General features: G+C 50.0%; 1 protein-coding gene across 1 annotated transcript; it reads left to right on the top strand.

The window, feature by feature from the left end:
* Window positions 1–1,030: 1,030 nt before the first annotated feature.
* Window positions 1,031–23,223, top strand: PSME3 (proteasome activator subunit 3). The gene is made up of 11 exons (XM_075580173.1): window positions 1,031–1,240; window positions 9,248–9,280; window positions 10,513–10,575; window positions 10,683–10,787; window positions 11,358–11,406; window positions 11,878–11,990; window positions 12,993–13,061; window positions 13,892–13,959; window positions 15,547–15,601; window positions 15,791–15,877; window positions 20,022–23,223. The coding sequence occupies exons 1-11, from the start codon at window positions 1,199–1,201 to the stop codon at window positions 20,100–20,102; spliced, it is 765 nt and encodes a 254-aa protein (XP_075436288.1). The 5' UTR covers window positions 1,031–1,198; the 3' UTR covers window positions 20,103–23,223.
* Window positions 23,224–24,219: the final 996 nt, after the last annotated feature.

Here is a 24,219-nt window from a genome sequence, read left to right as displayed (position 1 = left end):
AGGCAGTCTTCCCTTGTAAGAGACTGGACACAGACTTTTTGAGGTCGGAATCCAGGGTAAGATAGCTTTATGAGTGCCTTGCATCTAGCACGCTAGGAGTACCCCGTAAGTCCGTGTGTTGTGGGGTTATTGCTGTGTCCTTGTGTGTGGGTTGCTCACTGTCAAATAAAGTGACATTTATTAACCTCTGAGTTCACCTTGGTAATTGCGATTGCAAGTAGTCTGGTCAACCCCAAATCGTGTATGGCCTTACAAGTGAGGAGGAAGAATTTTGTGAGTAATATGGGATTTAATATTAAGCCAGGAGAGGGATTTCAGCAGGGGAGACGCTGAGACAGATCTAGGAAAGAGGAGAGTGATTCTGGCAGCAGCGTTTAGGATAGATTGTAGGGGAGACAGGTGAGAGGCAGGAAGGCCGGACAGCAGTGACAGAGGAAAGGGCTCAATTGTATAGGGAAAGTCCTCGTGCCATTCCCTGAAAAACTGGAAGCCGTTAGGGAAGTGCATGCAAACCACCTGACGCGTTTCGTAGCTCTCGGGCCACGTCACCTCACGAGGTGTCCGAGAGCTGCGAAACGTGTCTGATACACACAGATATACACTGATACGCACACGCACAGAGACACACACACACAGACAGAGACACACACAGAGACAGAGAGACAGAGACACACACACAGAGACACACACACACAGAGACAGAGAGACACACACACACACACACACACACACACACACACACACACACACACACACACACACACACACACACACACACACACACACACACACACACACACACACACACACACACACACACACACACACACACACACACACACACCTCTGCCCCTTTATCCCGCCTCCTCTAGCTCCTGATTGGCTACTCTCTCCGCTTCCTCCCGGCTCTTAATTGGCTGTGCTCGCCCCGTCCCCCCTCCCCCTGTGGTTCCTGATTGGCTGCGCTCTCTTCCCCCTGTGGTACCTGATTGGCTGCTTCCCTGCCCCCCCTCTCCGCGCGGGGAATTGAGACGTCACTTCCCGTCCCGCTGTATCACGCACGCAGCCGGCAGCAGCAGCAGAGTGTGAGGCCCAGGAGTATCCCCCCCGCGCGCGCACTTTCCCCGCAGCCGAGCGCGAGGCCCTCCCGGAATATTCCCCGTGCGCGCGCACACACACACACACAGATCCCGCAGCCATGTCCTCCCTGCTCAAAGTGGACCAGGAGCTCAAGAAGAAGGTGTGTGTGTGTGTGTGTGTGTGTGTGTGTGTGTGTGTGTGTGTGTGTGTGTGTGTGTGTGTGTGTGTGTGTGTGTGTGTGTGGTTGTGGGTTTTTTTTGGGGGGGGGGGGGGAAGCTGGTAGGAAAAGACGCACGCTTTGGGCCTAGTGTGGTAGCCCCCGAAGGGGGGGTTAAGGGGCGCCCTTGATGTGGGGGGAAGATGTTGAGGGGTGCCCTTGATGGGGGGGGGGGGGGGTAGAGATTGAGGGGCGCTCTTGATGGGGGGAGGTTGAGGGGTGTCCTTGATGGGGGGGGGGGGGGGGTTGAGGGGCGCCCTTGATGTGGGGGGAAGATGTTGAGGGGTTCCCTTGATGGGGGTGATGGTGTTGGAGGAGGGAGTGGAGAGGGGGCCCTCGATCTCGGGGGGGGGGGAAGTTGAGGGGTGCCCTTGATGGGGGGGCAGAGATTGAGGGGTAACCATGATATGGGGAGGGGGAGGTTGAAGGGCGCCCTAGATGTGTGGGGAAGATGTTGAGGGGTTCCCTTGATGGGGGGGGTGGTGTTGTTGGAGAGGGGGCCCTCGATGTTGAGGGGTGCCTTTGTGTGGGGGGGTGGTTGAGGGGCGCCCTTGACGATGTGGGTTGTATAATGAGGTGGGGGTGTGGTGGACTCTGAGGAGGGGGATTTGGGGAAGCATGCCGGGGATGGTTGTTGGGGACTATATTGGGTGTTGGGTGCCTGGACGGGCTCTATATATATTTTTGGCGAGGGGTCTGGGAGCGGCACGCTGTATGTAATAAGTGGGGGGGCTCATGGGGAAGAGTTGAATGGTGGGGGGCTTCGGTGGGATTTATAGTGGGGAATCTGGGAGCAGAGCGCTGAGTGGTGGGGGGAGAATGGGGAAGTTGAGTGGTGGGTTTCTGGGTTTGCTATATGGGATTTGGAGGTGATGTAGTGGGGGCCTAGGGGGTGCTCTATGCAGGCCTGTGTGAGGGATGGATAGTGGTTTGGGGGAAGTGGGCTCTTTATAGGTGTTCTGGAGGGTGTCTGAATGATGGCCTTGGATATGTGGGGTGCCAAAAGTGGATCTAGGAGATTCTGGGATGGGTAGGATTGTCAGTCTCTGGAGAAATAGATATGTGTGGTGGGGATAGGGGGAGCTGCGGTAATTGTTTTTTGGGTTATGGGCAAGCCAGTACATTGGTGATATTATAGCCCCCATCTTGCCCATTCCACTGGGCACACTGGTTCACCTTGTCATAGCCATGTCTTCATGTGATGCTTCATCTGGAGTGATGTGCGTGTTGGGTCATGTCTCAACATGCGAAACCTCACATGGCATTGCCACGAGACGGCACCATTAAAACCAACCCGTGTTGTCTCCGTGACTTCAATTTCTCAACGACCACTGAGCCGTGATATATGTGGACTTTGAAGGAGCGATGACATTTTGTCGATTTTAAATTCTGTCTTGAGAGAGAGCGTGTGTCTCCATGGACTTTTGGGGACCACAAGCGCCTGGGGAGGAGTTAGACCATTGATTCCCAAACTTACCATGGACCACTATTGAATGATGGCTCTCCATATTTAGTTGCTATTATCCATCTATTCATAACTGCAAAGAAATCAACATGGGTCTTCACAAAAAAATGACGTGAACTGCTGGCCATTAAAGTTTTTAAGGTGTTTTGAGACACCGTGGCTTGGATGTACAGATGCCAAACACTTGCTGTGCAATAAGAGTATATAATGGAAAGTGGAGGTAGTGAAACCCCTGTTTAAAGAGCACAAAAATAGTCTAACGATGGGGTGACCCCCTCCCCCAATCTAACCGTGAAAGGTGTGATGGGTTTGGAAGACACTTGCACATACTGTATAAGAATCCGTTTTTTGGGCGAGTGCCCTATTGTATTTCTGCTGGGAATATTATAGGATAATGTTGCTGAGTCTAGAACGAGACGTTATGGGGTGGGGTCATTTTTAATGGTCTCATTGAACATGTATCTAGTCTCGATCTCGTGCAGACTACCTCCTATGAATAAATAAACCACCGTGTTGATTGAAGGGTTCGTCCCTTTTTAGGCGCAAAAGTGTGTGTTTAGGGCAGAGGTAAAATCTAGCGGATTTGCTTAAGAGTTAAGTCCGTCGGAAACACATGAATGTTTTAAACGTTGTATTCGTCAGAACCCAATGCGTTGGAGTTTCTATTACATTTTCGCCCAATATCTTTTGATATAATGCCGCCTTCTGGATAAAAATACTGTAAATACAAATATAGGATAAGCATCTGTCTAAATTTAACACGGGTTGAACTTGATGGACATGTCTTTCTTTCAACGTCGTCTACTGTGTGTGTAACAATTCTGTCTACTGTTGTGTATATACAGATAAATTGTTGATTTGGTGGTGTTCGCTGATTTGGCAATTTGGGAAACTCCATGTCTCTCTTGTATCCAGTTGCTGGCTGCGTTCACCGACCGTTGCTGCACGGCTACCGAAACCAGCGTGTGTAGGATGCAGCTTACCAGATGCCCCATACAAATATTTAGTTTATTCCAAAAGTCAACCTTTTCGGGGTTAGTCCCTCATCCTGACGAAGGTGTTAGATGACCGAAACGTTGCCTTTTGGAATAAACAAAACCTCTTTTTTTTATTGAACATTTGAAGTTCTGATATGCTATACGGAAGCAAGGGATCAGGCGTGCAAACACTCCCCAAATATGTGGAAAAAATAAGCGACACAACAGCGCAATAACGTATTAATCAACGCTGTGATGGTAATGGAAAGGTATCCCACTCGCAACCGAGACGTTTAAAATGGGCGTTGTGGTTATTCAGTCACCAACTCACAGAAGATTTCTTCCAATGCGTACTAGTGGATTCCTCAGCAACAGGATAGGAAGATGGGGTGGTTCCCATATGTGAACAGAGAGGACACAGTGTAGATTGTTTTATAAACAAGAAATCAAAAGTAATACACTTAAGTGCTAGAGGTGCAGGCATATGGATAAGGATCTTGTAACTTGCTCCTGGAAGTAGCAACTGTGGTAGCCATCCACAGGGAAGGCTGTTAAGGCAGAGACCAAGCAGAACTTTGTCCAGGATCCTCTGAATCGTCTTCCACACAACTCCAGATGGGCTCCAGGATGTCTGCACACTCGCCCTACGCGTTTCACTCAGTGCGTCCTCAGAGGTTGATGTTGGTTAACGTTTATTGAACATTGAAGTTCACAGCCTGCTGACAGCAGCGTAACTAGTTCAGATAGACAAAGGGAGGACAGTCATGGCAAGATCAGCTTAAAATTGCCCGCTTTATATCAGTTTACCAACGCTAAAGCGAAGGTGCAGACATTCAAAGTTTGAAAAGTTATTCTAAATATTTAATTGTTGGAATCTATATTTCACATTTGTAGCCTCCGGAAAACGTGCGATCTGTAATTTTAAAATCTATTTCAATGCTACTTTTTTATTCTGAATGTATTACTTAATCAGTGAGCATGTTATATAACACTGTAATTGTGTCACTGTTTTGGCAGTTACATAACATCTTTATAAGTAGAATAGGTAATGGGTTTATTAATCGCACGTGTGTGTGTGCGTGTGTATATCTAAGAATATGAATTAGTTTGTGTACATGACGTGTGACCCTCCCGGCCCCATGGGCGTTTACAGCGCTGTCTCTTATCGTGGTTACACTGAAGGCATTACCTTAATCAGGGTGTTGGATTTGTGTGGCCGTGGGATGAGATAGCGAAGATGCAAATGATAGGCACCAGGAACGTTTTTTAGTAAGAAATAACACCATTTATACCCCTTTTTTACAAGGGCTGCTTACATCCACTCACATTCACAGTACAGATAAGTATAGGTGTTATCAGATTCATATGGCTTGTCTGTCCTCGACAGTTGCATCCCCAGGGACCCTCCACTTTGGGGAGGTGCGGGCACTTATCTGGATTCTACTTAATTGACCGGTCACTGGTCACTAGGGACCCTTTCTCGGGCATCACTCCTGTCTTTGAACTGCCACATCTAGGCCGACTGTAACTGAGGCGTGTGGGTATCTGGCTGCAGAGCTGATCCTATGGCACCTTGGGATCCCTCCCCCTCAGGGACCTCTGATGCGTGCATGTCTCCTTCTGTGAACTGTTGGCCATCTGAAGGGACACTTGATCCTAACTAGAACATAATAAATGGGGCTGGCCTGTCCTATTTACTCAGGAACCTCTTAACTATATACACTGAGGCTCCTCCACTCTCACTCCTCTAGGAACCTAACCTCTCCTCTGATAACCTTGTCTCTAGGCATCACAGGGTGGGCTTAGCATCTGCTGACTCGCCCTTAATCTTGTGTAACAGGAAAGGTATCATTGCCTATATGGGGTCGCACCATTAACCCCTACGGCCATGGTAATCCCATAGGTGGCTACATACAAAGATAATCTGAAAGCAGCCGTTCCTTCCATGGACTCGCCCTCTTCCTAGCCAGGGTGGGATCCAAGGGGGGTCCCCTTACTTCCTGGTATCTCGGGTACCGGGGAGGATCCGCGTCACTTTTACCAGTATTTAATTCCCCTGGGTCACCGATGACCGCGCCGTCTCCTATTGGCCCTCACGACCTGAGGAATTGGAGCCGCCATCTTGTGTTTTTTCCTTGAGGGGACTGCAACACGCTGCCTTTACCGTTTAAGTATCTCGGGAACCAGGAAGGACCTCTGCCTCTTCTTGCATGTCATTGGGACTCTACTCCTCCCCCGGTGTGAGTGACTCAGTTGGGTTTGGTTTCTCGGCACGTTGTCTCAATATCATGGGTGGCTTCATTTTTTATAGTGTCATCTCCAGGGTATCAAGCTGGTGATCCTTTTTTTGAAGGCGCCGTTCCTCCTAGAACCAATGCCAGTATCTTCCGTAGAGGTTTATCTTGTTAGTTGACTTATTTGCAATAACCCAGTCCCAACACCACCCCACCACCTCGCCTCTCCAGTTGGCATGAAGGAGAATAACCCAGAACGATCAAGCCTTTCTAGTGCTGGCCATATCCTGGCAATGGGTACGGGCGATCCAGCTCTCGAGTGCCTTTATTGCTGGGAATGGAAGGGGGTTACAAATCGGATTTAGGTGGGTGGGTGCAGTAATTCGCCTGTGTGAGGTGCGATGACTCTGCTCTTACAAATATACATAAGTAGCTTGCTGCGAAGGACAGTGGTATTCGAAACGACTGCACCCTAGTCAGCCAACTCTCCTGAGCGACCTGTGCATCTTGTCTACTACAATTAGGCTTATTGTGCCTGCAAAATTCTTTTGTACAGCGCTGCGCATCCTTGTTGGTGCTATAAAATATTTATGGTTAATAAACATGATAAAATATCAAGGTGCAGTCCCTCCTAGGGGCAAAGTGTACTAATGGCAGTGACATGGTTAAGGGGTCAGTCTCTCCTAGGGGCAAAGTGTACTAATGGCAGTGACGGGGTTAAGGGGTCAGCCTCTCCTAGGGGCAAAGTGTACTAATGGCAGTGACCTGGTTAAGGGGTCAGTCTCTCCTAGGGGCAAAGTGTACTAATGGCAGTGACAGGGTTAAGGGGTCAGTCTCTCCTAGGGGCAAAGTGTACTAATGGCAGTGACATGGTTAAGGGGTCAGTCCCTCCTAGGGGCAAAGTGTACTAATGGCAGTGACATGGTTAAGGGGTCAGTCTCTCCTAGGGGCAAAGTGTACTAATGGCAGTGACGGGGTTAAGGGGTCAGCCTCTCCTAGGGGCAAAGTGTACTAATGGCAGTGACATGGTTAAGGGGTCAGTCTCTCCTAGGGGCAAAGTGTACTAATGGCAGTGACAGGGTTAAGGGGTCAGTCTCTCCTAGGGGCAAAGTGTACTAATGGCAGTGACATGGTTAAGGGGTCAGTCCCTCCTAGGGGCAAAGTGTACTAATGGCAGTGACATGGTTAAGGGGTCAGTCTCTCCTAGGGGCAAAGTGTACTAATGGCAGTGACGGGGTTAAGGGGTCAGCCTCTCCTAGGGGCAAAGTGTACTAATGGCAGTGACATGGTTAAGGGGTCAGTCTCTCCTAGGGGCAAAGTGTACTAATGGCAGTGACAGGGTTAAGGGGTCAGTCTCTCCTAGGGGCAAAGTGTACTAATGGCAGTGACATGGTTAAGGGGTCAGTCCCTCCTAGGGGCAAAGTGTACTAATGGCAGTGACATGTTTAAGGGGTCAGTCTCTCCTAGGGGCAATGTGTACTAATGGCAGTGACCTGGTTAAGGGGTCAGTCTCTCCTAGGGGCAAAGTGTACTAATGGCAGTGACATGGTTAAGGGGTCAGTCTCTCCTAGGGGCAAAGTGTACTAATGGCAGTGACATGGTTAAGGGGTCAGTCTCTCCTAGGGGCAAAGTGTACTAATGGCAGTGACCTGTTTAAGGGGTCAGTCTCTCCTAGGGGCAAAGTGTACTAATGGCAGTGACCTGGTTAAGGGGTCAGTCTCTCCTAGGGGCAAAGTGTACTAATGGCAGTGACATGTTTTTAAAAGTTTGAACAGAGGAGGAATCAGAACACTTGATTGACAAACACTTCCCCATTCAGAGGCATTTAAGGAATACAATTTGGCATTTGTTTCCCAAAAGCACAAAAGAAGGGACATCTTTGACTTTTAACCCCAAAAAGTGAATGTTCCTTAATAACAAACATTAGAAGAGAGGGTGTGAGATGGGCAGGCAAATTATTGGCGATAAGGAAAAGGCGGAGGTATTAAATACATTTATTTGCTTCTGTATTTACCAAGGATGAGTCAATTGCAGAAATATTGCAACACGAGGATGCCGCAGCCTCTATTAACGAACCATTGTTTAATTGAGTAAGAAGCGAATAGGCTTGATCGAATAAAGCACATGGCCTAGTGGCGTGCACCCAAGGGCTCTTAAGTTCAGTAATAGCCAAACCCTTGCATTTAATATTCAAGGTCTCTGTTTCCACAGGCTCTGTGCCACTAGATTGGGGTAAAGCAGACGTGGTGCCTATATTTTAAAAAGGGAGCTAGATCACAACCGGGGAATTACAGACCTGTACGCCTGACATCAATATTGTTTTAATATTCAGGAATATCTACTGGATAACAAAATGATTAGTAATAGTCTTCGTGGATTTATGAAGGCTAGGCCGTGCCAAACTAACCTTTTTAACATGTCTTTGAGGAGGTAGGTAGGAATTAGGAGAAGTATCTGTCTAAATTTAACACAGGTTGAACTTGATGGAGATTTTATTATTTTGTTTTCCAACCTCTAATATGTAACATTTACATTTTTTTAATGAGGCACCCAGTTAGGCTGTTTACGTTCTTTTATGTAAGGTTATTTATTTGACCCGCTGCACCTAGTCAGATCATGCTAAGCAAAAAATTGGACGTGGGTTTCATCTTTCACACTTACTAAATACACCAGCGACCTGCTCCGTTTTTACAAGACCCCCCCCCCCCCTGTTTTATATCCGTCTGATGGCCTCTTAAAGCTGCAGACCAAGCCGTATCCTAAATGTGTGTTTTTTTTTTTGTTTTTTTAAATTGGTTCTATACTATGAGAAAATATTTGTAGCGTTTAAAAGAAGAAAAAAAATTCTGAATGACATTTTTAATGTATTATAATGTAACAACCTTTTTTTTTGTTTCTATAGCAACCATTTACAAAGTCACATCCCCTTCCTCTTCTGAAACAGGCTCTGGCACACCCCCCTTTTCGAGCCCCTGCCCTCTCTCTAGCAGTTCACCAATTGTATCTAGTGACTGCCTGGTCACATGATCTCCCCCCACAGAACTTTTTCATCTTTGGTCCTCTTCTGCTGCACCGACAGCCATTTAGTGAACCCCCCCCCCCCCCAGCCGAATCTTCGCCGATCGATCTGCAACTTGGCTAATTATCATTGTGGACTGCAGCTTTAACATGTACATTTCCTGCCTGTCTTTATTTTTTTCCTATTCTATCCATAAAAAAAACTTCTCATCCGAACCATTTTTCATCGCTGGTTTTTTTGTCTTTCCTTCTCTAGGTCGATTGTTTCCGGGAAAGAATTACAAGCGAGGTAAAGTACTTTTTATTTTGAGTTGTGAGTTGAGGGTGGGGGGGGGCGGGGGGGGGTTGGGTCACAACGCTTACATGGCGGCTTACATCATGGCCGAAGAGGGCTTTGCGTCAGCTTTGGCTCTCGTCCTTCCAGTCCGTGGAGCGCATGTGGCCACGTGCAGGGAAAAGATGGGGGGCTTCTCGTCTTGTTTCCGGGTTAAAGGATCTGGGGGGGTCGTGGTGCTGTGACCTCTGGCATTCCAAGGGTTAAACCCAATACGCCTTTTGATTGGGTGCCAGTTAATTTGAACAATGTAGTAGCAAAAAAAACCACGTGTAGCCACCGTAGTATTGCGTTTTTTTGGGGTTTTTTTTTTAACCACAACCAGACGCCTGTAATTATTTGTAATGGCTAATTAAGTTATTATGTAAACACGGAGACATGTGACTTGGGAGCGGTTTTATTTCCTCCGGCTGCTCCCATTTTCGTCTATCAATGTGTTCAACAAGAGTTGGCCTGGGCAAGGCCCTCTTCTCTCTGTCTCTCTGTCTGTCTGTCTCTCTGTCTGTCTCTCTGTCTGTCTCTCTGTGTCTCTCTCTGTGTCTCTCTCTCTGTGGCTCGAAACAATAGGGGTAGGGTGGGCTAGAGGTAGACACGTGTTGGACAAGACCCCATTTGAAGGCCCAGATGGAGAGGACATTCTTCATATCCAAAGAAACCAGGACAGACCTAATCCCCTTTTCCATAAAGAAATGTCACCCGATTTTTTTTTCTGGAGTGTCGCGGTCCCTCTGGCACAGTGAGGTCACCTGACCGCGGCAGCCATTTTATTCAGGAAACGGAAGAAGGCCGAGATCGAGACGAAACGTACCCAGGAAAAACAACCCTTAACGGGTTTGACGTATCCCTACGTGTGTGGGTGGGGACGGGGGGTGGACGGCCCTGTAGTGTTGGATCCCCCATGATGTGGTGACTACGTCTATGGGGCACCCAAATGGTTAAAGGCAATCCATCCTAGGACCCAACTGGGGTAATGGCCGCGACATGTTTAAGGGATCACATCTGGGTAATTGCCTTTTTATACCAGCGTCTGACACCTATAAATATATATATATATATATATCTCTTTATTGGATCTGATGAGGAAAGCGAACCAATAAAGATTTAGTTAGATTTTATTTTTTTAAATTTTATTTTTTTTAAAGAGTTGTTTAGTTGTGAATATAAATATGTATTTCTTATATTCTAAGGCGGAAGACCTTGTTGCCAGCTTTTTCCCAAAGAAGTTATTGGAGCTGGATGGCTTTCTTAAGGTATGAGATTGCGTAGTAAAATGTGGCCTTAGTCGGGGTGTGTCCCCCGTTGGTCGGACACTAATCGCCTCTTACCCTCCCCCCCCCTTTTTTTTCCGGCTGCTCAGGAACCCATGCTAAATGTTCAAGATCTCACGCAGATCCATTCGGAAATGAACCTGCCCATCCCGGACCCAATCCTCCTCACCAACAGCCACGATGGATTGGATGCAGTGAGTTGACCGTTCTTGGTTTGTTACTCTTGCCCGTGGTGTGTCACGTCTCGGTTGCTTTAGATGCTCCAGTAAAATCTGAATGGTCTTCTGCCCTTGTGTCCCCAATGCTGGGTGAAGGCCTCTTGTGATCTCCCGGGTACTGCGGTTACCAGCCTCTCATATCTACTTGACTCCAACACATCGCCCTAATTCCATCCTCCCGTTTTTTTTTTTTCCCCCCCTTTCGGTCATCTTGGTCTTTTTGATTTCCCTTGGAATCCAGTTGAGCACCATCTCCGTCCAACGATGGTCATCTCCGTCCAACGATTGTCATCTCCACCCAACGATTGTCATCTCCACCCAACGATGGTCATTTCCACACATCCCCACACACACACACTTTTAAATTCTCCTTTTTAGAAGATTACCGGCCATATTTACGAAGCGGTCTTCTGATTCTGGAAGATACCGTAGCCCTAGTCAAGTCGTTGGGCTGCAAGGCGTCGTCCGCCACCAGAAGCCGAAATGATGGGCTTGGATCTTGCCAGTTCCCTTCCCAGTGTAACTCTGCATTTCTTCCCATTGCAGCCAACTTTGAAGAAGAGAAAACTGGAAGACAGCAATGAGAATTGTCCAGGTGAGTCTCATTGCTTTATATGGGATCCATGTATATGGATTTCAGGCAAAAGGTGCACTCATTTGCATGTCATTTCCCAGAATCCCTTGCTGCAGTGGGAGCACTGTATGCTGGGTGATAATGGTTGAAAGGCAGGGTTGCAGACCAGGCCTAAGACATGCGAATGTGCTCACAGGTGATATTCTTTTATTGGCTAATTGCTAACGGTGGAGGTTTCTTGTCACCTTTTTCACCCACCATAACTTAAAAAGTGTGTATAATATATATATTTTTTCCCAAATGTTTACGCTTGCAAGACATTGAAGTATAATTTAGACTGTAAATGTAGCCAGAATAATACTCTCGTGGTCCTTCTACTCCTAAATTCTCTCGGATCCGACCCCTTCCGGAGACGTCGTCGAAGAACCCTGAGTTGGGGGTGTCCCAATGTCATGGTTTCCATACACTTCTTCTTTTTTTGGGGGGGGGCAGGCACCAAAGTCTTTGTCATGCCCAGCGGGATGCTGAAGAGCAACGGACAACTGGTGGAAATCATTGAGAAGGTGAAGCCCGAGATAAGGATGCTCATTGAAAAATGCAACACGGTGAGTGTTTTCTGTGTGGGATCCATCGATGTGCAAGTCTTCCATTTGCTGTGAAGCCTTCTCATTGGGCTGTGCAGTAGGTTTCACCGAGTTTATTTCCTTGCCCAACTGTTTTATAACTAGCTAAAGTACACGGCTTCACACGGCTTGCCGTACTCTGGCGTCCTCTTTCTCCACGGCAAACCTGAACCGGTGAATCGATCAATGGGGGGGGTGCCTCTTGACCCGATCAATAATTCCACCTTCCGTTGAGTGAGGCTGCACCCCCCCCCAGTCACCGAGACTCCCACCCCCCAAATTGTAGTGACATCCAGCCTATTCATTGACCCACTCCCTCAACGACCGTCCCACCTGTGACCCTCCTCTTCAGTGACGGCCCCTTTCACTCGCACCCCCTCCTCGGAAAGTGCCATCCCTCCACTGAGCGCCACTCGGCCTCACTCTCCCACCCTGACTCGGTGATAACTCCCGAGCCGCAGCCTACGCGTTTCCATCCCCCCCCCCCCCCCCCCCCCCAATGAATGTCCGGAAGGCAGCCATCTCCGTGCAGCAACCAATCATCAGCCTCCAACCCTCTCACTTGGCGGCATCACTGGACTCCAAATTACCTTAACTGAGACGCTTGGTATAGAAGGGGTGACCACTCCCGTTTCAATCCTGCTGGCCTCTTCTGTCAGCCCGATCACCCTCCCCCCCCCTCCTCCCATGTCAACGAGCAAGTGCCCATGACCATACGTGGTCCAACACGGGGGGGCTGTAAGTAATGTCGGTTTCAGTCTTTCTTTCACGGCTCTTTTATCAAGCCCATTTTAACGCAGATTTGAATTAAACTAAAACCTTTTGCGTCGCAAGGAAAAAAGGGGGTCTTTCCCTTCCCGTCGGATGGTGGCTGAAATCCATATGGGTGGTTTTTTTAAGCTGCTGCATGAGCGAAGCCATCTTTGTGTCTGTCTTAGATAGACACGTCGCGTAAAGTTCATCCTTTTTGTTTTTGTTCTCTAGGTCAAAATGTGGGTTCAGCTGCTGATCCCGAGGATAGAAGACGGCAACAATTTCGGCGTGTCCATCCAGGTAGGTATCTCCCGATCATGCCTGTGACGTGTCCGTGCAAGGGTAACACACAGAGTTGTGTCGGTCTCCTGACTGCCCAACTGGTGCCAAATTCGATGCCCAGCATCAAGTTGGGCCATACACGAGTGTTTGGTGCACCTTAGGCTGGGAAATGGGTTTCCCTCTAGAAGATGAGGTCCGCTGGCCCAACCTTACCAACTCGCCCTCTTCGAGGTGCACCTTACTCCATTCCTTTTGTTGCCAGATCCCTTTCCTACACCTGATGGGCCACCACACTCCATGCAGGGCCACCACACTCCATGCAGGGCCACCACACTCCATGCAGGGCCACCACACTCCATGCAGGGCCACCACACTCCATGCAGGGCCACCACACTCCATGCAGGGCCACCACACTCCATGCAGGGCCACCACACTCCATGCAGGGCCACCACACTCCATGCAGGGCCACCACACTCCATGCAGGGCCACCACACTCCATGCAGGGCCACCACACTCCATGCAGGGCCACCACACTCCATGCAGGGCCACCACACTCCATGCAGGGCCACCACACTCCATGCAGGGCCACCACACTCCATGCAGGGCCACCACACTCCATGCAGGGCCACCACACTCCATGCAGGGCCACCACTCCACGAAAGAAGGGGTTTGAAATACTAATGTGGCGTTGAGGATAATTTTACGATGTGTGGTATCTTCAAATGCTTGGGTGGTGTTGTCGTTGCCCCGTTCCGATGGCCGTGTTTTTGTAGGGGGGGGGGGGGGTCTAAAAGGCTACCTTTAATCACCTCTGTTGGCTAACGGTGGTGTACGTGTTCCTTCTCTAGGAAGAGACGGTGGCCGAGCTTCGGACAGTAGAGAGCGAGGCTGCCTCGTACCTCGACCAGATTTCCAGGTGTGTGTGTTCGCCAAAGAACGGGGAGATAACCGACCATTCATTTTTTTTTTATTTGTTTATAAAAAACGTGTTACCCGGAAGTAATACATTTGAGGGTTTACCTCTCGTTTTCAAGTATGTCCTGGGCACAGAGTTGTAACAACACACGGTTACATTAAAAGAACAAGGGGGTTATAAAGTCAATTTCATGGCCAGAATGTATTTCTACAGCTTGATCTACTTTTTTCTTTTGTGTAATAGTTGGATATATCTACTATATGTGTTGGAAAGTTGTCTGTCCGCTCGGCATTCAGGCACCTTAACACAGCGGAGCGCAAACTGGGGGGGGGGGGGGCGATTTTAAGAGATTAACTGCGGGGGGCGCGGGGTTTACAGAGGCCCCGCGCGTTTCCCAAAGGCGCTTAAATGAAGTGCCGGGTCAGCTGCGAAGGCCTCTGTAAATCCTTACTTGCCGTGGTCCAGCCGGCATCTGGAGACGCGTCGCCGTGGCATATCGTAAACCAAATTTTGGCACGATGGTCCCTGCGATCAAGGAGCAGGTTTTTTTTGTCCAGTGACCCACACCAGGCACGATCCCATCACACCCACCCTCAGGCTACCGCTTAATCTGGGCCACTCTGAAAACCCACACACACAACACACACAACACACACAACACACACAACACACACAACACACACAACACACACACCCACCCCTCAGGCTACCACTTAATCTGGGCCACTCTGAAAACCCACACACACCACACACACCACACACACCACACACAACACACACAACACACACAACACACACACACACACCCTCAGGCTACCACTTAATCTGGGCCACTCTGAAAACCCAATTTGCAATCACGAGCAACAACACAGGAGCAGCCAAAGTTCTGGGCGAGATCACTGTGACGAAAGTACAATGTCACACACACACCACACACCCCACACACACCACACACACACAGCATTAGAGGCTCTCGGTCATACACGTCGGGGCCTCGGATGCAATGAAACAGATGATGGGCAGAATGGTTGTGTTGTTATTAGCCGGGGTGGGGGGGGGGATTTCGCATTAAGAAATAAATGTCATTCGTTTATAAATGTGAGTGTTTTTTCTTAGGGTTCCCGAGCAGCGGCGGTTTCTTTCAGCTAGGGTCTAATAACTTATCTTCCCCAACGCACATCCAAATGGCCAGTTAATATAATTTAAATGTGTTTTCTTAGCAGTTGAGGTCAATTAGTTATCCTTTGGACAAAACCTTTTTGCAGGCCTGCGACCGCACCATGGGGGAAGAAGTCTCAATGACTACTGCGATTACTTGTGTGTACGGGGATCTGCTGATTAAAGGGGGGGGTGGGTGAGATTTACACGGAGACCTTACAACCAGACGGGCACCATCTTTGTGCGCTCAAAACCCCAGTCCCACTGTATTATATATGTATATATTTAACTATGCTAACTGGAGCCCTGCTGGGGAAGGGACCTGCCGGTATACGGCTGTAACAAGACCGAGCGAGATAGCGCTGTGTGTGTGTGTGTGTGTGTGTCACAGGTGCGTGCTTACCTGCGCGACGTGTGTCTGTCTTCCAGATACTACATCACCAGAGCAAAGCTGGTGTCCAAAATAGCGAAATACCCTCACGTGGTGAGTACCGACGCGTTCCTCGCCGCCTGGCCTGTTGGGACCGGTTTTAGGCGCCCGCTGGCGGATGTTATTATCCGGGCCCGGTGACGGAGTCAGAGCCGGTGTTGGTACCGATTTTGAAAGTTGTAATTAAAGGGGAGAGAAACGGCGTGCGCTTGTGATATTTGACTTTTCGTCCCTGTTCCACAGGAAGATTACCGCCGCACCGTGACAGAAATAGACGAGAAGGAGTATATCAGCTTACGGCTAATCATATCCGAGCTGAGGAATCAATACGTGAGTTGCTGTAATGTCACAAACTGCGCCAGGCGTTGTTACTTTAGTATACTCGTTACCCGTGTCCTGTCCTCCCTGCTCCTTACTCTCTCCTGTCCTCCTACCCGTGTAATGTCTCCGCCATCCTGCTCCTTACTCTCTCCTGTCCTCCTACCCGTGTAATGTCTCCGCCATCCTGCTCCTTACTCTCTCCTGTCCTCCTACCCGTGTAATGTCTCCGCCATCCTGCTCCTTACTCTCTCCTGTCCTCCTACCCGTGTAATGTCTCCACCCCCTGCTCCTTACTCTCTCCTGTCCTCCTACCCATGTAATGTCTCCGCCATCCTGCTCCTTACTCTCTCCTGTCCTCCTACCCGTGTAGTGTCTCCACCCCCTGCTCCTTACTCTCTCCTGTCCTCCTACCTGTGTAATGTCTCCACCCCCTGCTCCTTACTCTCTCCTGTCCTCCTACCTGTGTAATGTCTCCACCCCCTGCTCCTTACTCTCTCCTGTCCTCCTACCTGTGTAATGCCTCCACCCCCTGCTCCTTACTCTCTCCTGTCCTCCTACCCGTGTAATGTCTCCACCATCCTGCTCCTTACTCTCTCCTGTCCTCCTACCCGTGTAATGTCTCCACCCCCTGCTCCTTACTCTCTCCTGTCCTCCTACCTGTGTAATGTCTCCACCCCCTGCTCCTTACTCTCTCCTGTCCTCCTACCCGTGTAATGTCTCCACCATCCTGCTCCTTACTCTCTCCTGTCCTCCTACCTGTGTAATGTCTCCACCCCCTGATCCTTACTCTCTCCTGTCCTCCTACCCGTGTAATGTCTCCACCATCCTGTTCCTTACACTCTCCTGTCCTCCTACCTGTGTAATGTCTCCACCCCCTGCTCCTTACTCTCTCCTGTCCTCCTACCTGTGTAATGTCTCCACCCCCTGCTCCTTACTCTCTCCTGTCCTCCTACCTGTGTAATGTCTCCACCCCCTGATCCTTACTCTCTCCTGTCCTCCTACCCGTGTAATGTCTCCACCATCCTGTTCCTTACACTCTCCTGTCCTCCTACCCGTGTAATGTCTCCACCCCCTGCTCCTTACTCTCTCCTGTCCTCCTACCCGTGTAATGTCTCCACCCCCTGCTCCTTACTCTCTCCTGTCCTCCTACCCGTGTAATGTCTCCACCATCCTGCTCCTTACTCTCTCCTGTCCTCCTACCCGTGTAATGTCTCCACCCCCTGCTCCTTACTCTCTCCTGTCCTCCTACCCGTGTAATGTCTCCACCATCCTGCTCCTTACTCTCTCCTGTCCTCCTACCCGTGTAATGTCTCCACCCCCTGCTCCTTACTCTCTCCTGTCCTCCTACCTGTGTAATGTCTCCACCCCCTGATCCTTACTCTCTCCTGTCCTACTACCTGTGTAATGTCTCCACCCCCTGCTCCTTACTCTCTCCTGTCCTCCTACCTGTGTAATGTCTCCACCATCCTGCTCCTTACTCTCTCCTGTCCTCCTACCCGTGTAATGTCTCCACCATCCTGCTCCTTACTCTCTCCTGTCCTCCTACCCGTGTAATGTCTCCAGCATCCTGCTCCTTACTCTCTCCTGTCCTCCTACCTGTGTAATGTCTCCACACCCTGCTCCTTACTCTCTCCTGTCCTCCTACCCGTGTAATGTCTCCACCATCCTGCTCCTTACTCTCTCCTGTCCTCCTACCCGTGTAATGTCTCCACCATCCTGCTCCTTACTCTCTCCTGTCCTCCTACCCGTGTAATGTCTCCTCCATCCTGCTCCTTACTCTCTCCTGTCCTCCTACCCGTGTAATGTCTCCTCCATCCTGCTCCTTACTCTCTCCTGTCCTCCTACCTGTGTAATGTTTCCACCCCCTGATCCTTACTCTCTCCTGTCCTCCTACCCGTGTAATGTCTCCACCCCCTGCTCCTTACTCTCTCCTGTCCTCCTACCCGTGTAATGTCTCCACCCCCTGCTCCTTACTCTCTCCTGTCCTCCTACCCGTGTAATGTCTCCTCCATCCTGCTCCTTACTCTCTCCTGTCCTCCTACCCGTGTAATGTCTCCACCATCCTGCTCCTTACTCTCTCCTGTCCTCCTACCCGTGTAATGTCTCCAGCATCCTGCTCCTTACTCTCTCCTGTCCTCCTACCTGTGTAATGTCTCCACACCCTGCTCCTTACTCTCTCCTGTCCTCCTACCCGTGTAATGTCTCCACCATCCTGCTCCTTACTCTCTCCTGTCCTCCTACCCGTGTAATGTCTCCACCATCCTGCTCCTTACTCTCTCCTGTCCTCCTACCCGTGTAATGTCTCCTCCATCCTGCTCCTTACTCTCTCCTGTCCTCCTACCCGTGTAATGTCTCCTCCATCCTGCTCCTTACTCTCTCCTGTCCTCCTACCTGTGTAATGTTTCCACCCCCTGATCCTTACTCTCTCCTGTCCTCCTACCCGTGTAATGTCTCCACCCCCTGCTCCTTACTCTCTCCTGTCCTCCTACCCGTGTAATGTCTCCACCCCCTGCTCCTTACTCTCTCCTGTCCTCCTACCCGTGTAATGTCTCCTCCATCCTGCTCCTTACTCTCTCCTGTCCTCCTACCTGTGTAATGTCTCTACCCCCTGATCCTTACTCTCTCCTGTCCTCCTACCTGTGTAATGTCTCCACCCCCTGATCCTTACTCTCTCCTGTCCTCCTACCCGTGTAATGTCTCCACCCCCTGATCCTTACTCTCTCCTGTCCTCCTACCCGTGTAATGTCTCCACCATCCTGCTCCTTACTCTCTCCTGTCCTCCTACCCGTGTAATGTCTCCACCCCCTGATCCTTACTCTCTCCTGTCCTCCTACCTGTGTAACGTCTCCATCATCCTGCTCCTTACTCTCTCCTGTCCTCCTACCCGTGTAATGTCTCCACCCCCTGCTCCGTACTCTCTCCTGTCCTCCTACCCGTGTAATGTCTCCACCATCCTGCTCCTTACTCTCTCCTGTCCTCCTACCCGTGTAATGTCTCCACCATCCTGCTCCTTACTCTCTCCTGTCCTCCTACCCGTGTAATGTCTCCACCCCCTGCTCCTTACTCTCTCCAGTCCTCCTACCCGTGTAATGTCTCCACCATCCTGCTCCTTACTCTCTCCTGTCCTCCTACCCGTGTAATGTCTCCACCCCCTGCTCCTTACTCTCTCCTGTCCTCCTACCCGTGTAATGTCTCCACCCCTGCTCCTTACTCTCTCCTGTCCTCCTACCTGTGTAATGTCTCCACCATCCTGCTCCTTACTCTCTCTTGTCCTCCTACCTGTGTAATGTCTCCACCATCCTGCTCCTTACTCTCTCCTGTCCTCCTACCCGTGTAATGTCTCCACCCCCTGCTCCTTACTCTCTCCTGTCCTCCTACCCGTGTAATGTCTCCACCCCCTGCTCCTTACTCTCTCCTGTCCTCCTACCCGTGTAATGTCTCCACCCCCTGATCCTTACTCTCTCCTGTCCTCCTACCTGTGTAATGTCTCCACCCCCTGCTCCTTACTCTCTCCTGTCCTCCTACCCGTGTAATGTCTCCACCATCCTGCTCCTTACTCCTGTCCTCCTACCCGTGTAATGTCTCCACCCCCTGCTCCTTACTCTCTCCTGTCCTCCTACCCGTGTAATGTCTCCACCATCCTGCTCCTTACTCTATCCTGTCCTCCTACCCGTGTAATGTCTCCACCCCCTGCTCCTTACTCTCTCCTGTCCTCCTACCTATGTAATGACTCCACCCCCTGCTCCGTAGGCCGCGTCCATACTCCCCGCAATTGCGCGAATAAAAGGCCGTACCGCTAAGGCAGGCCATAGAACGCGCGCGATTCCCGGGCCGACAAAATCATTAGCTTTTTGTGGCGCGACTGCCGCGTCACGCGAGCGGTTCAGCCAATGAGGGCGACCCACTCACATGATGTCACGCCCCTCCCCATCGCGTCTTCCCATCCCAAGGCCACGGGTTGCCTCTGGGGCACGCGCCTACCATATCAGCGGCCTTACTCTTACCTCCGTCCCACCCAGGTCCCCGCGCCGCTCCCTGCTTACTTACATTCTCCTCCGTGCCCCCTGAGCGTCGCTCCCTCCCCGCGCCTTACCGCTACGCTCGCCTTAAGCTCAGCGGCCTTCTCTTTGCACTTTCTCTCCCCCCCCCCCAGGTCACCCTGCACGACATGATTCTCAAAAACATCGAGAAAATAAAGCGACCACGGAGCAGCAACAACGAAACGCTCTACTAAAAACCGCAGCGCGCCCGGCGACTTCATATCTATATTTTGTTTTTTTTTTGTTTGTTTTTTTGTTCCTCGAACTGAAAAAGGATCTTCTCGGAAAATTTAAGACCGTCACTGCCTTGTGCCCCCCCCCCCCCCATCTCTTGACGCCCCCCCCCCCTCTCCCAACCCTCGCCACCAAGAAAGGGGGGAGATACTGGGCCTGGAGATTACAAAGCATGTTTGTTTTTAACTATATAATCCCCCATCTCTTCCCCCCCTCCATCCCCCCTACCAAGAAAATTATGGGTTTTTAAGGCTCGTCTAGCTGTTCACTGAAATGCTGTAAGAAAGTTGGCGCGTTTGGTACCCAAGGAGACAACGGAACGGGCAGGTTCTTCATCTCCGCCCGAGTCGGATCCAGGCTCTTGCTGGCGTCTAAAAGTGGGCGGGTGATGATGCGTTGTCAGGACTGGGTCACTGGTTCTAAACCCCATTTTTGTTTTTATTATTTTTTTTTGGGGGGGGGGGGGGCGCTCTCTCCCTCCCACACCCCCTCAAGACATAGGTGGGGTGCAAAGATCCCGCGAGCAGCCCGGGAAGAACCCCTCTGGAGCCAGGGGGGGGGCAGCAGCCAGCCCCTTTTTTGCCACCCATGGAATTAAATGATCTGTATTCCTTTTGAGATCCCTCCCACACCCCTCTGTCTTTTTATTTGGCTCTAAAGTTGCTGTGCTGAAGTTTAACCCCGCAAATGCATTGCAGACTCCCCCCCCCCCCTGTGGCAGATCCCCCCCCCCCCCCCCGGCGGATAAGGGTTTTAAAGGAAGTTGTGGTGGGTCGATAAAGTATTCTGTCTGAAAAAGAACACGTCCTGCCGAGTATACTTCTATTGCCGATTTTGAGAACTTGGCTCAATCTACATTGGCCTGCCACTGGCTCCTCGTACCGCGCCTGACGCGTTCCACAGCCTGATGTAGCGGTATTAACCAACAGAAAGGCCTTTCAAACACTTGATATGCCCGTCGGTGTTTCGAGGAGTAAGTGCTATGGGGCAGACGTAGTCAGCAGATATAATCTTTTTGGGTATTCAGCAACCAGAAGCTTTAGCACATAGTCGTCCATCGCTTTGGAAGCCTGTCCGTTTTGAGGGACACGTACCCCAAACGTCCCAGTTTCTTTCTACCTTGTTTGTGGGCAAATGGTTGTGCTTCTCTGTTTACTGCACTCGCCGAGTTAAGAATGTTATGTCTACGGTCCCATTTCCAGTGGAGCGGCATTCCCAGTGCCGTAGTTCACGTCCAGTCAACCTCCTCTTGACGTACCTAGAACTTCATGGACCCCGGCACGCCAGCTGGAGCTATTGAGGTTCCAGGTACGTCAAGGCTCCTATGCTCTGTGGGAGAGGTTCATGCTAACTGGAGCAGTTGAAAACACATTTGGAAAGAGGCAGAGCACCTGCCAAAAATTTAGGAGGCGGCCAACATAGAAAAATAAAAATGATTTATTAAATAAGCGGATCATATCAGACCCCTTGAGTAGCAGCAACGCACCTACGCGTTTTGGGGTGACACGCTCCTTTATCAAGGTGTAGTTGCTGAGATTAAAAATGCTTAATATGTTATAAGACACCATTGACTTTTGAAGCACCGGTTGTTACCTATTTCTAGAACTGGAGCAGTTGGCTCAAGCGAAACTAGAGTGGATCTCCCCCTCCACTTCCGTTTCCGACAGCCATGGGGGGCACCCGTGTGATGGACCTGTGAAGCTGTAGATGGCCATTACCAATCATTAGCTGCCACTGCAGAGATTTTGGCGGTGAACAATCCATAATGGCCATCGAGCAGATGGACAGACCTAGGAGTTATTAGAAGAAGATTTACAGCAGACGGCTCTCCGATAACTGCACGGTTTAATTCCACGTATACACACCCTGCACTTGCTGCGTAAGTGGCGCAAATCTCAAATGGCCACCCTGCTGTTCTTCAGATTTTCCATTTGAGTTCCTGTTTTTAAGTTGTAAGCTTTGGAGTATTTTTGGGTTTTTTTGGAGACGTGCAAGGGAGAACAAAGATGGTCACCGCCCATTGACGGGAGTGTGGAGGTTCGGGCAGCCTTCTCCGGGTTTATAAGTTTAGGAACTTTTAACTAAATCTGGACCGTTCCATTCGAGTCCTCCTGCAGAAGCTTTCCCGACAACGTGGGAACGACAGGTGTGTAGGAGATGAGTGTTGCGATGGGTACGGTCTGCTAACTCCATTAGTCTTGCTCCCGTGTAACCCCTCCACTTGCCACGCCGCCCCCTCTGTCAGTGAAGGCATTTAACTTCCGTTTCACTTGAACCCAGGTAAAATCTTGGTACAAATCTCCCTCTTGCTCTCTGATCCTGTAATGCTGTTACATTAACCCTTGGCTGCCCCAGACGTAGCTACCATATCATGGGGGGGTGAAGGGGGTCTGGCACCCCAGTTGCTACGTTGTACGTGATTTTCGCTTGTTTCTAGAGGAGGTTTGAGTTCACCAGTGGATCCGGCCGGGGCGATGACCGAAAGAGAAGTCCTCTTCCATTCCGTTGTCAGTCTGGGCCACCACAGTCATGGGCGTTGGCGGCATGCCGAAGGGGCATTCTCGTGTTGTGGCCCCTCCGACACGCCACGGGTCGACGCCATTTTTCTTTTCGGAAGCAACGAGCTCCATTGGGTCAACAATGCCTACTCTTGTGTCGTCATCTCAAGTAGGGTTCCTTATTGCTGGAAGTCACTCTAGTCTTCAGATTTCATATCGGTTCCAACCTACAGGCCCCGATCTCCATTTAAACATGGCGTCACTACGCATCTCTGCTGGCAAACTGATGATTATTGGTCATGTATCTCCATTTTTGCAGTGGAGTTGCTCCGTGGTACGATCTTTGAAAGATCGCCATTGGTTTAGTCTCTCCAAAACTCCATCCGTATCTATTTTTGAGGGGTTTTTTTTCTTCCCCTTTCTGTTCAGATTTGGTGGTATCCCAGCCTTAATTTGTACATTTTTTTATTTTAATTTTTTTTGTCGTTTTTTAGTTTTCCATCGTTGTGCAAGAATGACGTATGTAAAATTTTTAACATGTCGACGTATTAAAAATGCCCATTGAATGTGCTTTTGCAAACTGTTTCTGTATTGCTAATTATCAACCTTTAAATAGGTGAAGGCGTCTTAACCTGGGGTGCGCTGGCGTAATTGCCACGCACGAGAGCTGGCACATTTGGTAGCCTCTTGTCTCCTGTTGACCCCCCCCCCCCCCCCAGCGAACATCTCTCATTCTACTGGTGGAACGGTTCACATTTCACATGGTTCATTAGGTTAACGGGCATCAATTACCAGGATGTATTAAACCAGGGGTGGCCAACTCCCAGTCCTCAGGAGCCACCCCAAACAAGTCCGGTGTTTGGGGATATCTCCGGTTTGAGCCGCTGGAGCCGGGATATCCTGACAAGCTGACCTGGTTCGGTTGACCCTTGAGGACACTGGAGTTGGCCAACTCCTGCATTCAAAAGATGAAACGCCTATGATTTCGAGCAGGTCAACGTAGGGCAAATCAAAATAGATCACGTAGCTCCAAGTATAACCTGTGGATTATAGACTTTATAAGTCCCGTATCTCGTTGTAATTGGTCGTGTGAATAGTACTGTGGTCTGGATATGTTCAGCGGTTCCATGAGCAGGTATAGTAGGTAAATAAATCCGTGGGGAAATGCGGCGTCGGTCACGGGGTCTTTGTGGACCACTGGTAGGGGGTATATACGCAACGGAGAATATATGAATTGCCACAGAGCCCCCTTTAACCAAATGGAAGTCCTACCTCGGTCTTCTGGATCCGGCAGATGCAGCGTCTTGCGGTCCACGGTCGGCGTCGGAGCTGTAAAAATTTTAAACTCCCAAGGTGCTGGATCCTCTACTACTGCGATCCCCTGTAGTGCTGCTCCAAATCTGCCCGCCGTCTCCTCTCCGAAATCAACCATCGTGTGTAGTCCGCGCCGGAACCTGCTCCACTCCAATCAAACGGTTGGCACAATATAGACACTAGATTGGTTGGCCCCTCCGCCCGGGCAGAAGAGGCACCAAACAACTCACCGGGTATTACAAAAATTAAAAAAAAAGACTCCTTG

The sequence above is a fragment of the Ascaphus truei genome, chromosome 23, assembly GCF_040206685.1.
Source record: "Ascaphus truei isolate aAscTru1 chromosome 23, aAscTru1.hap1, whole genome shotgun sequence".
Classification (NCBI taxonomy): Eukaryota; Metazoa; Chordata; class Amphibia; order Anura; family Ascaphidae; genus Ascaphus; species Ascaphus truei.
This window is presented reverse-complemented; position numbering and strand designations above follow the sequence as displayed.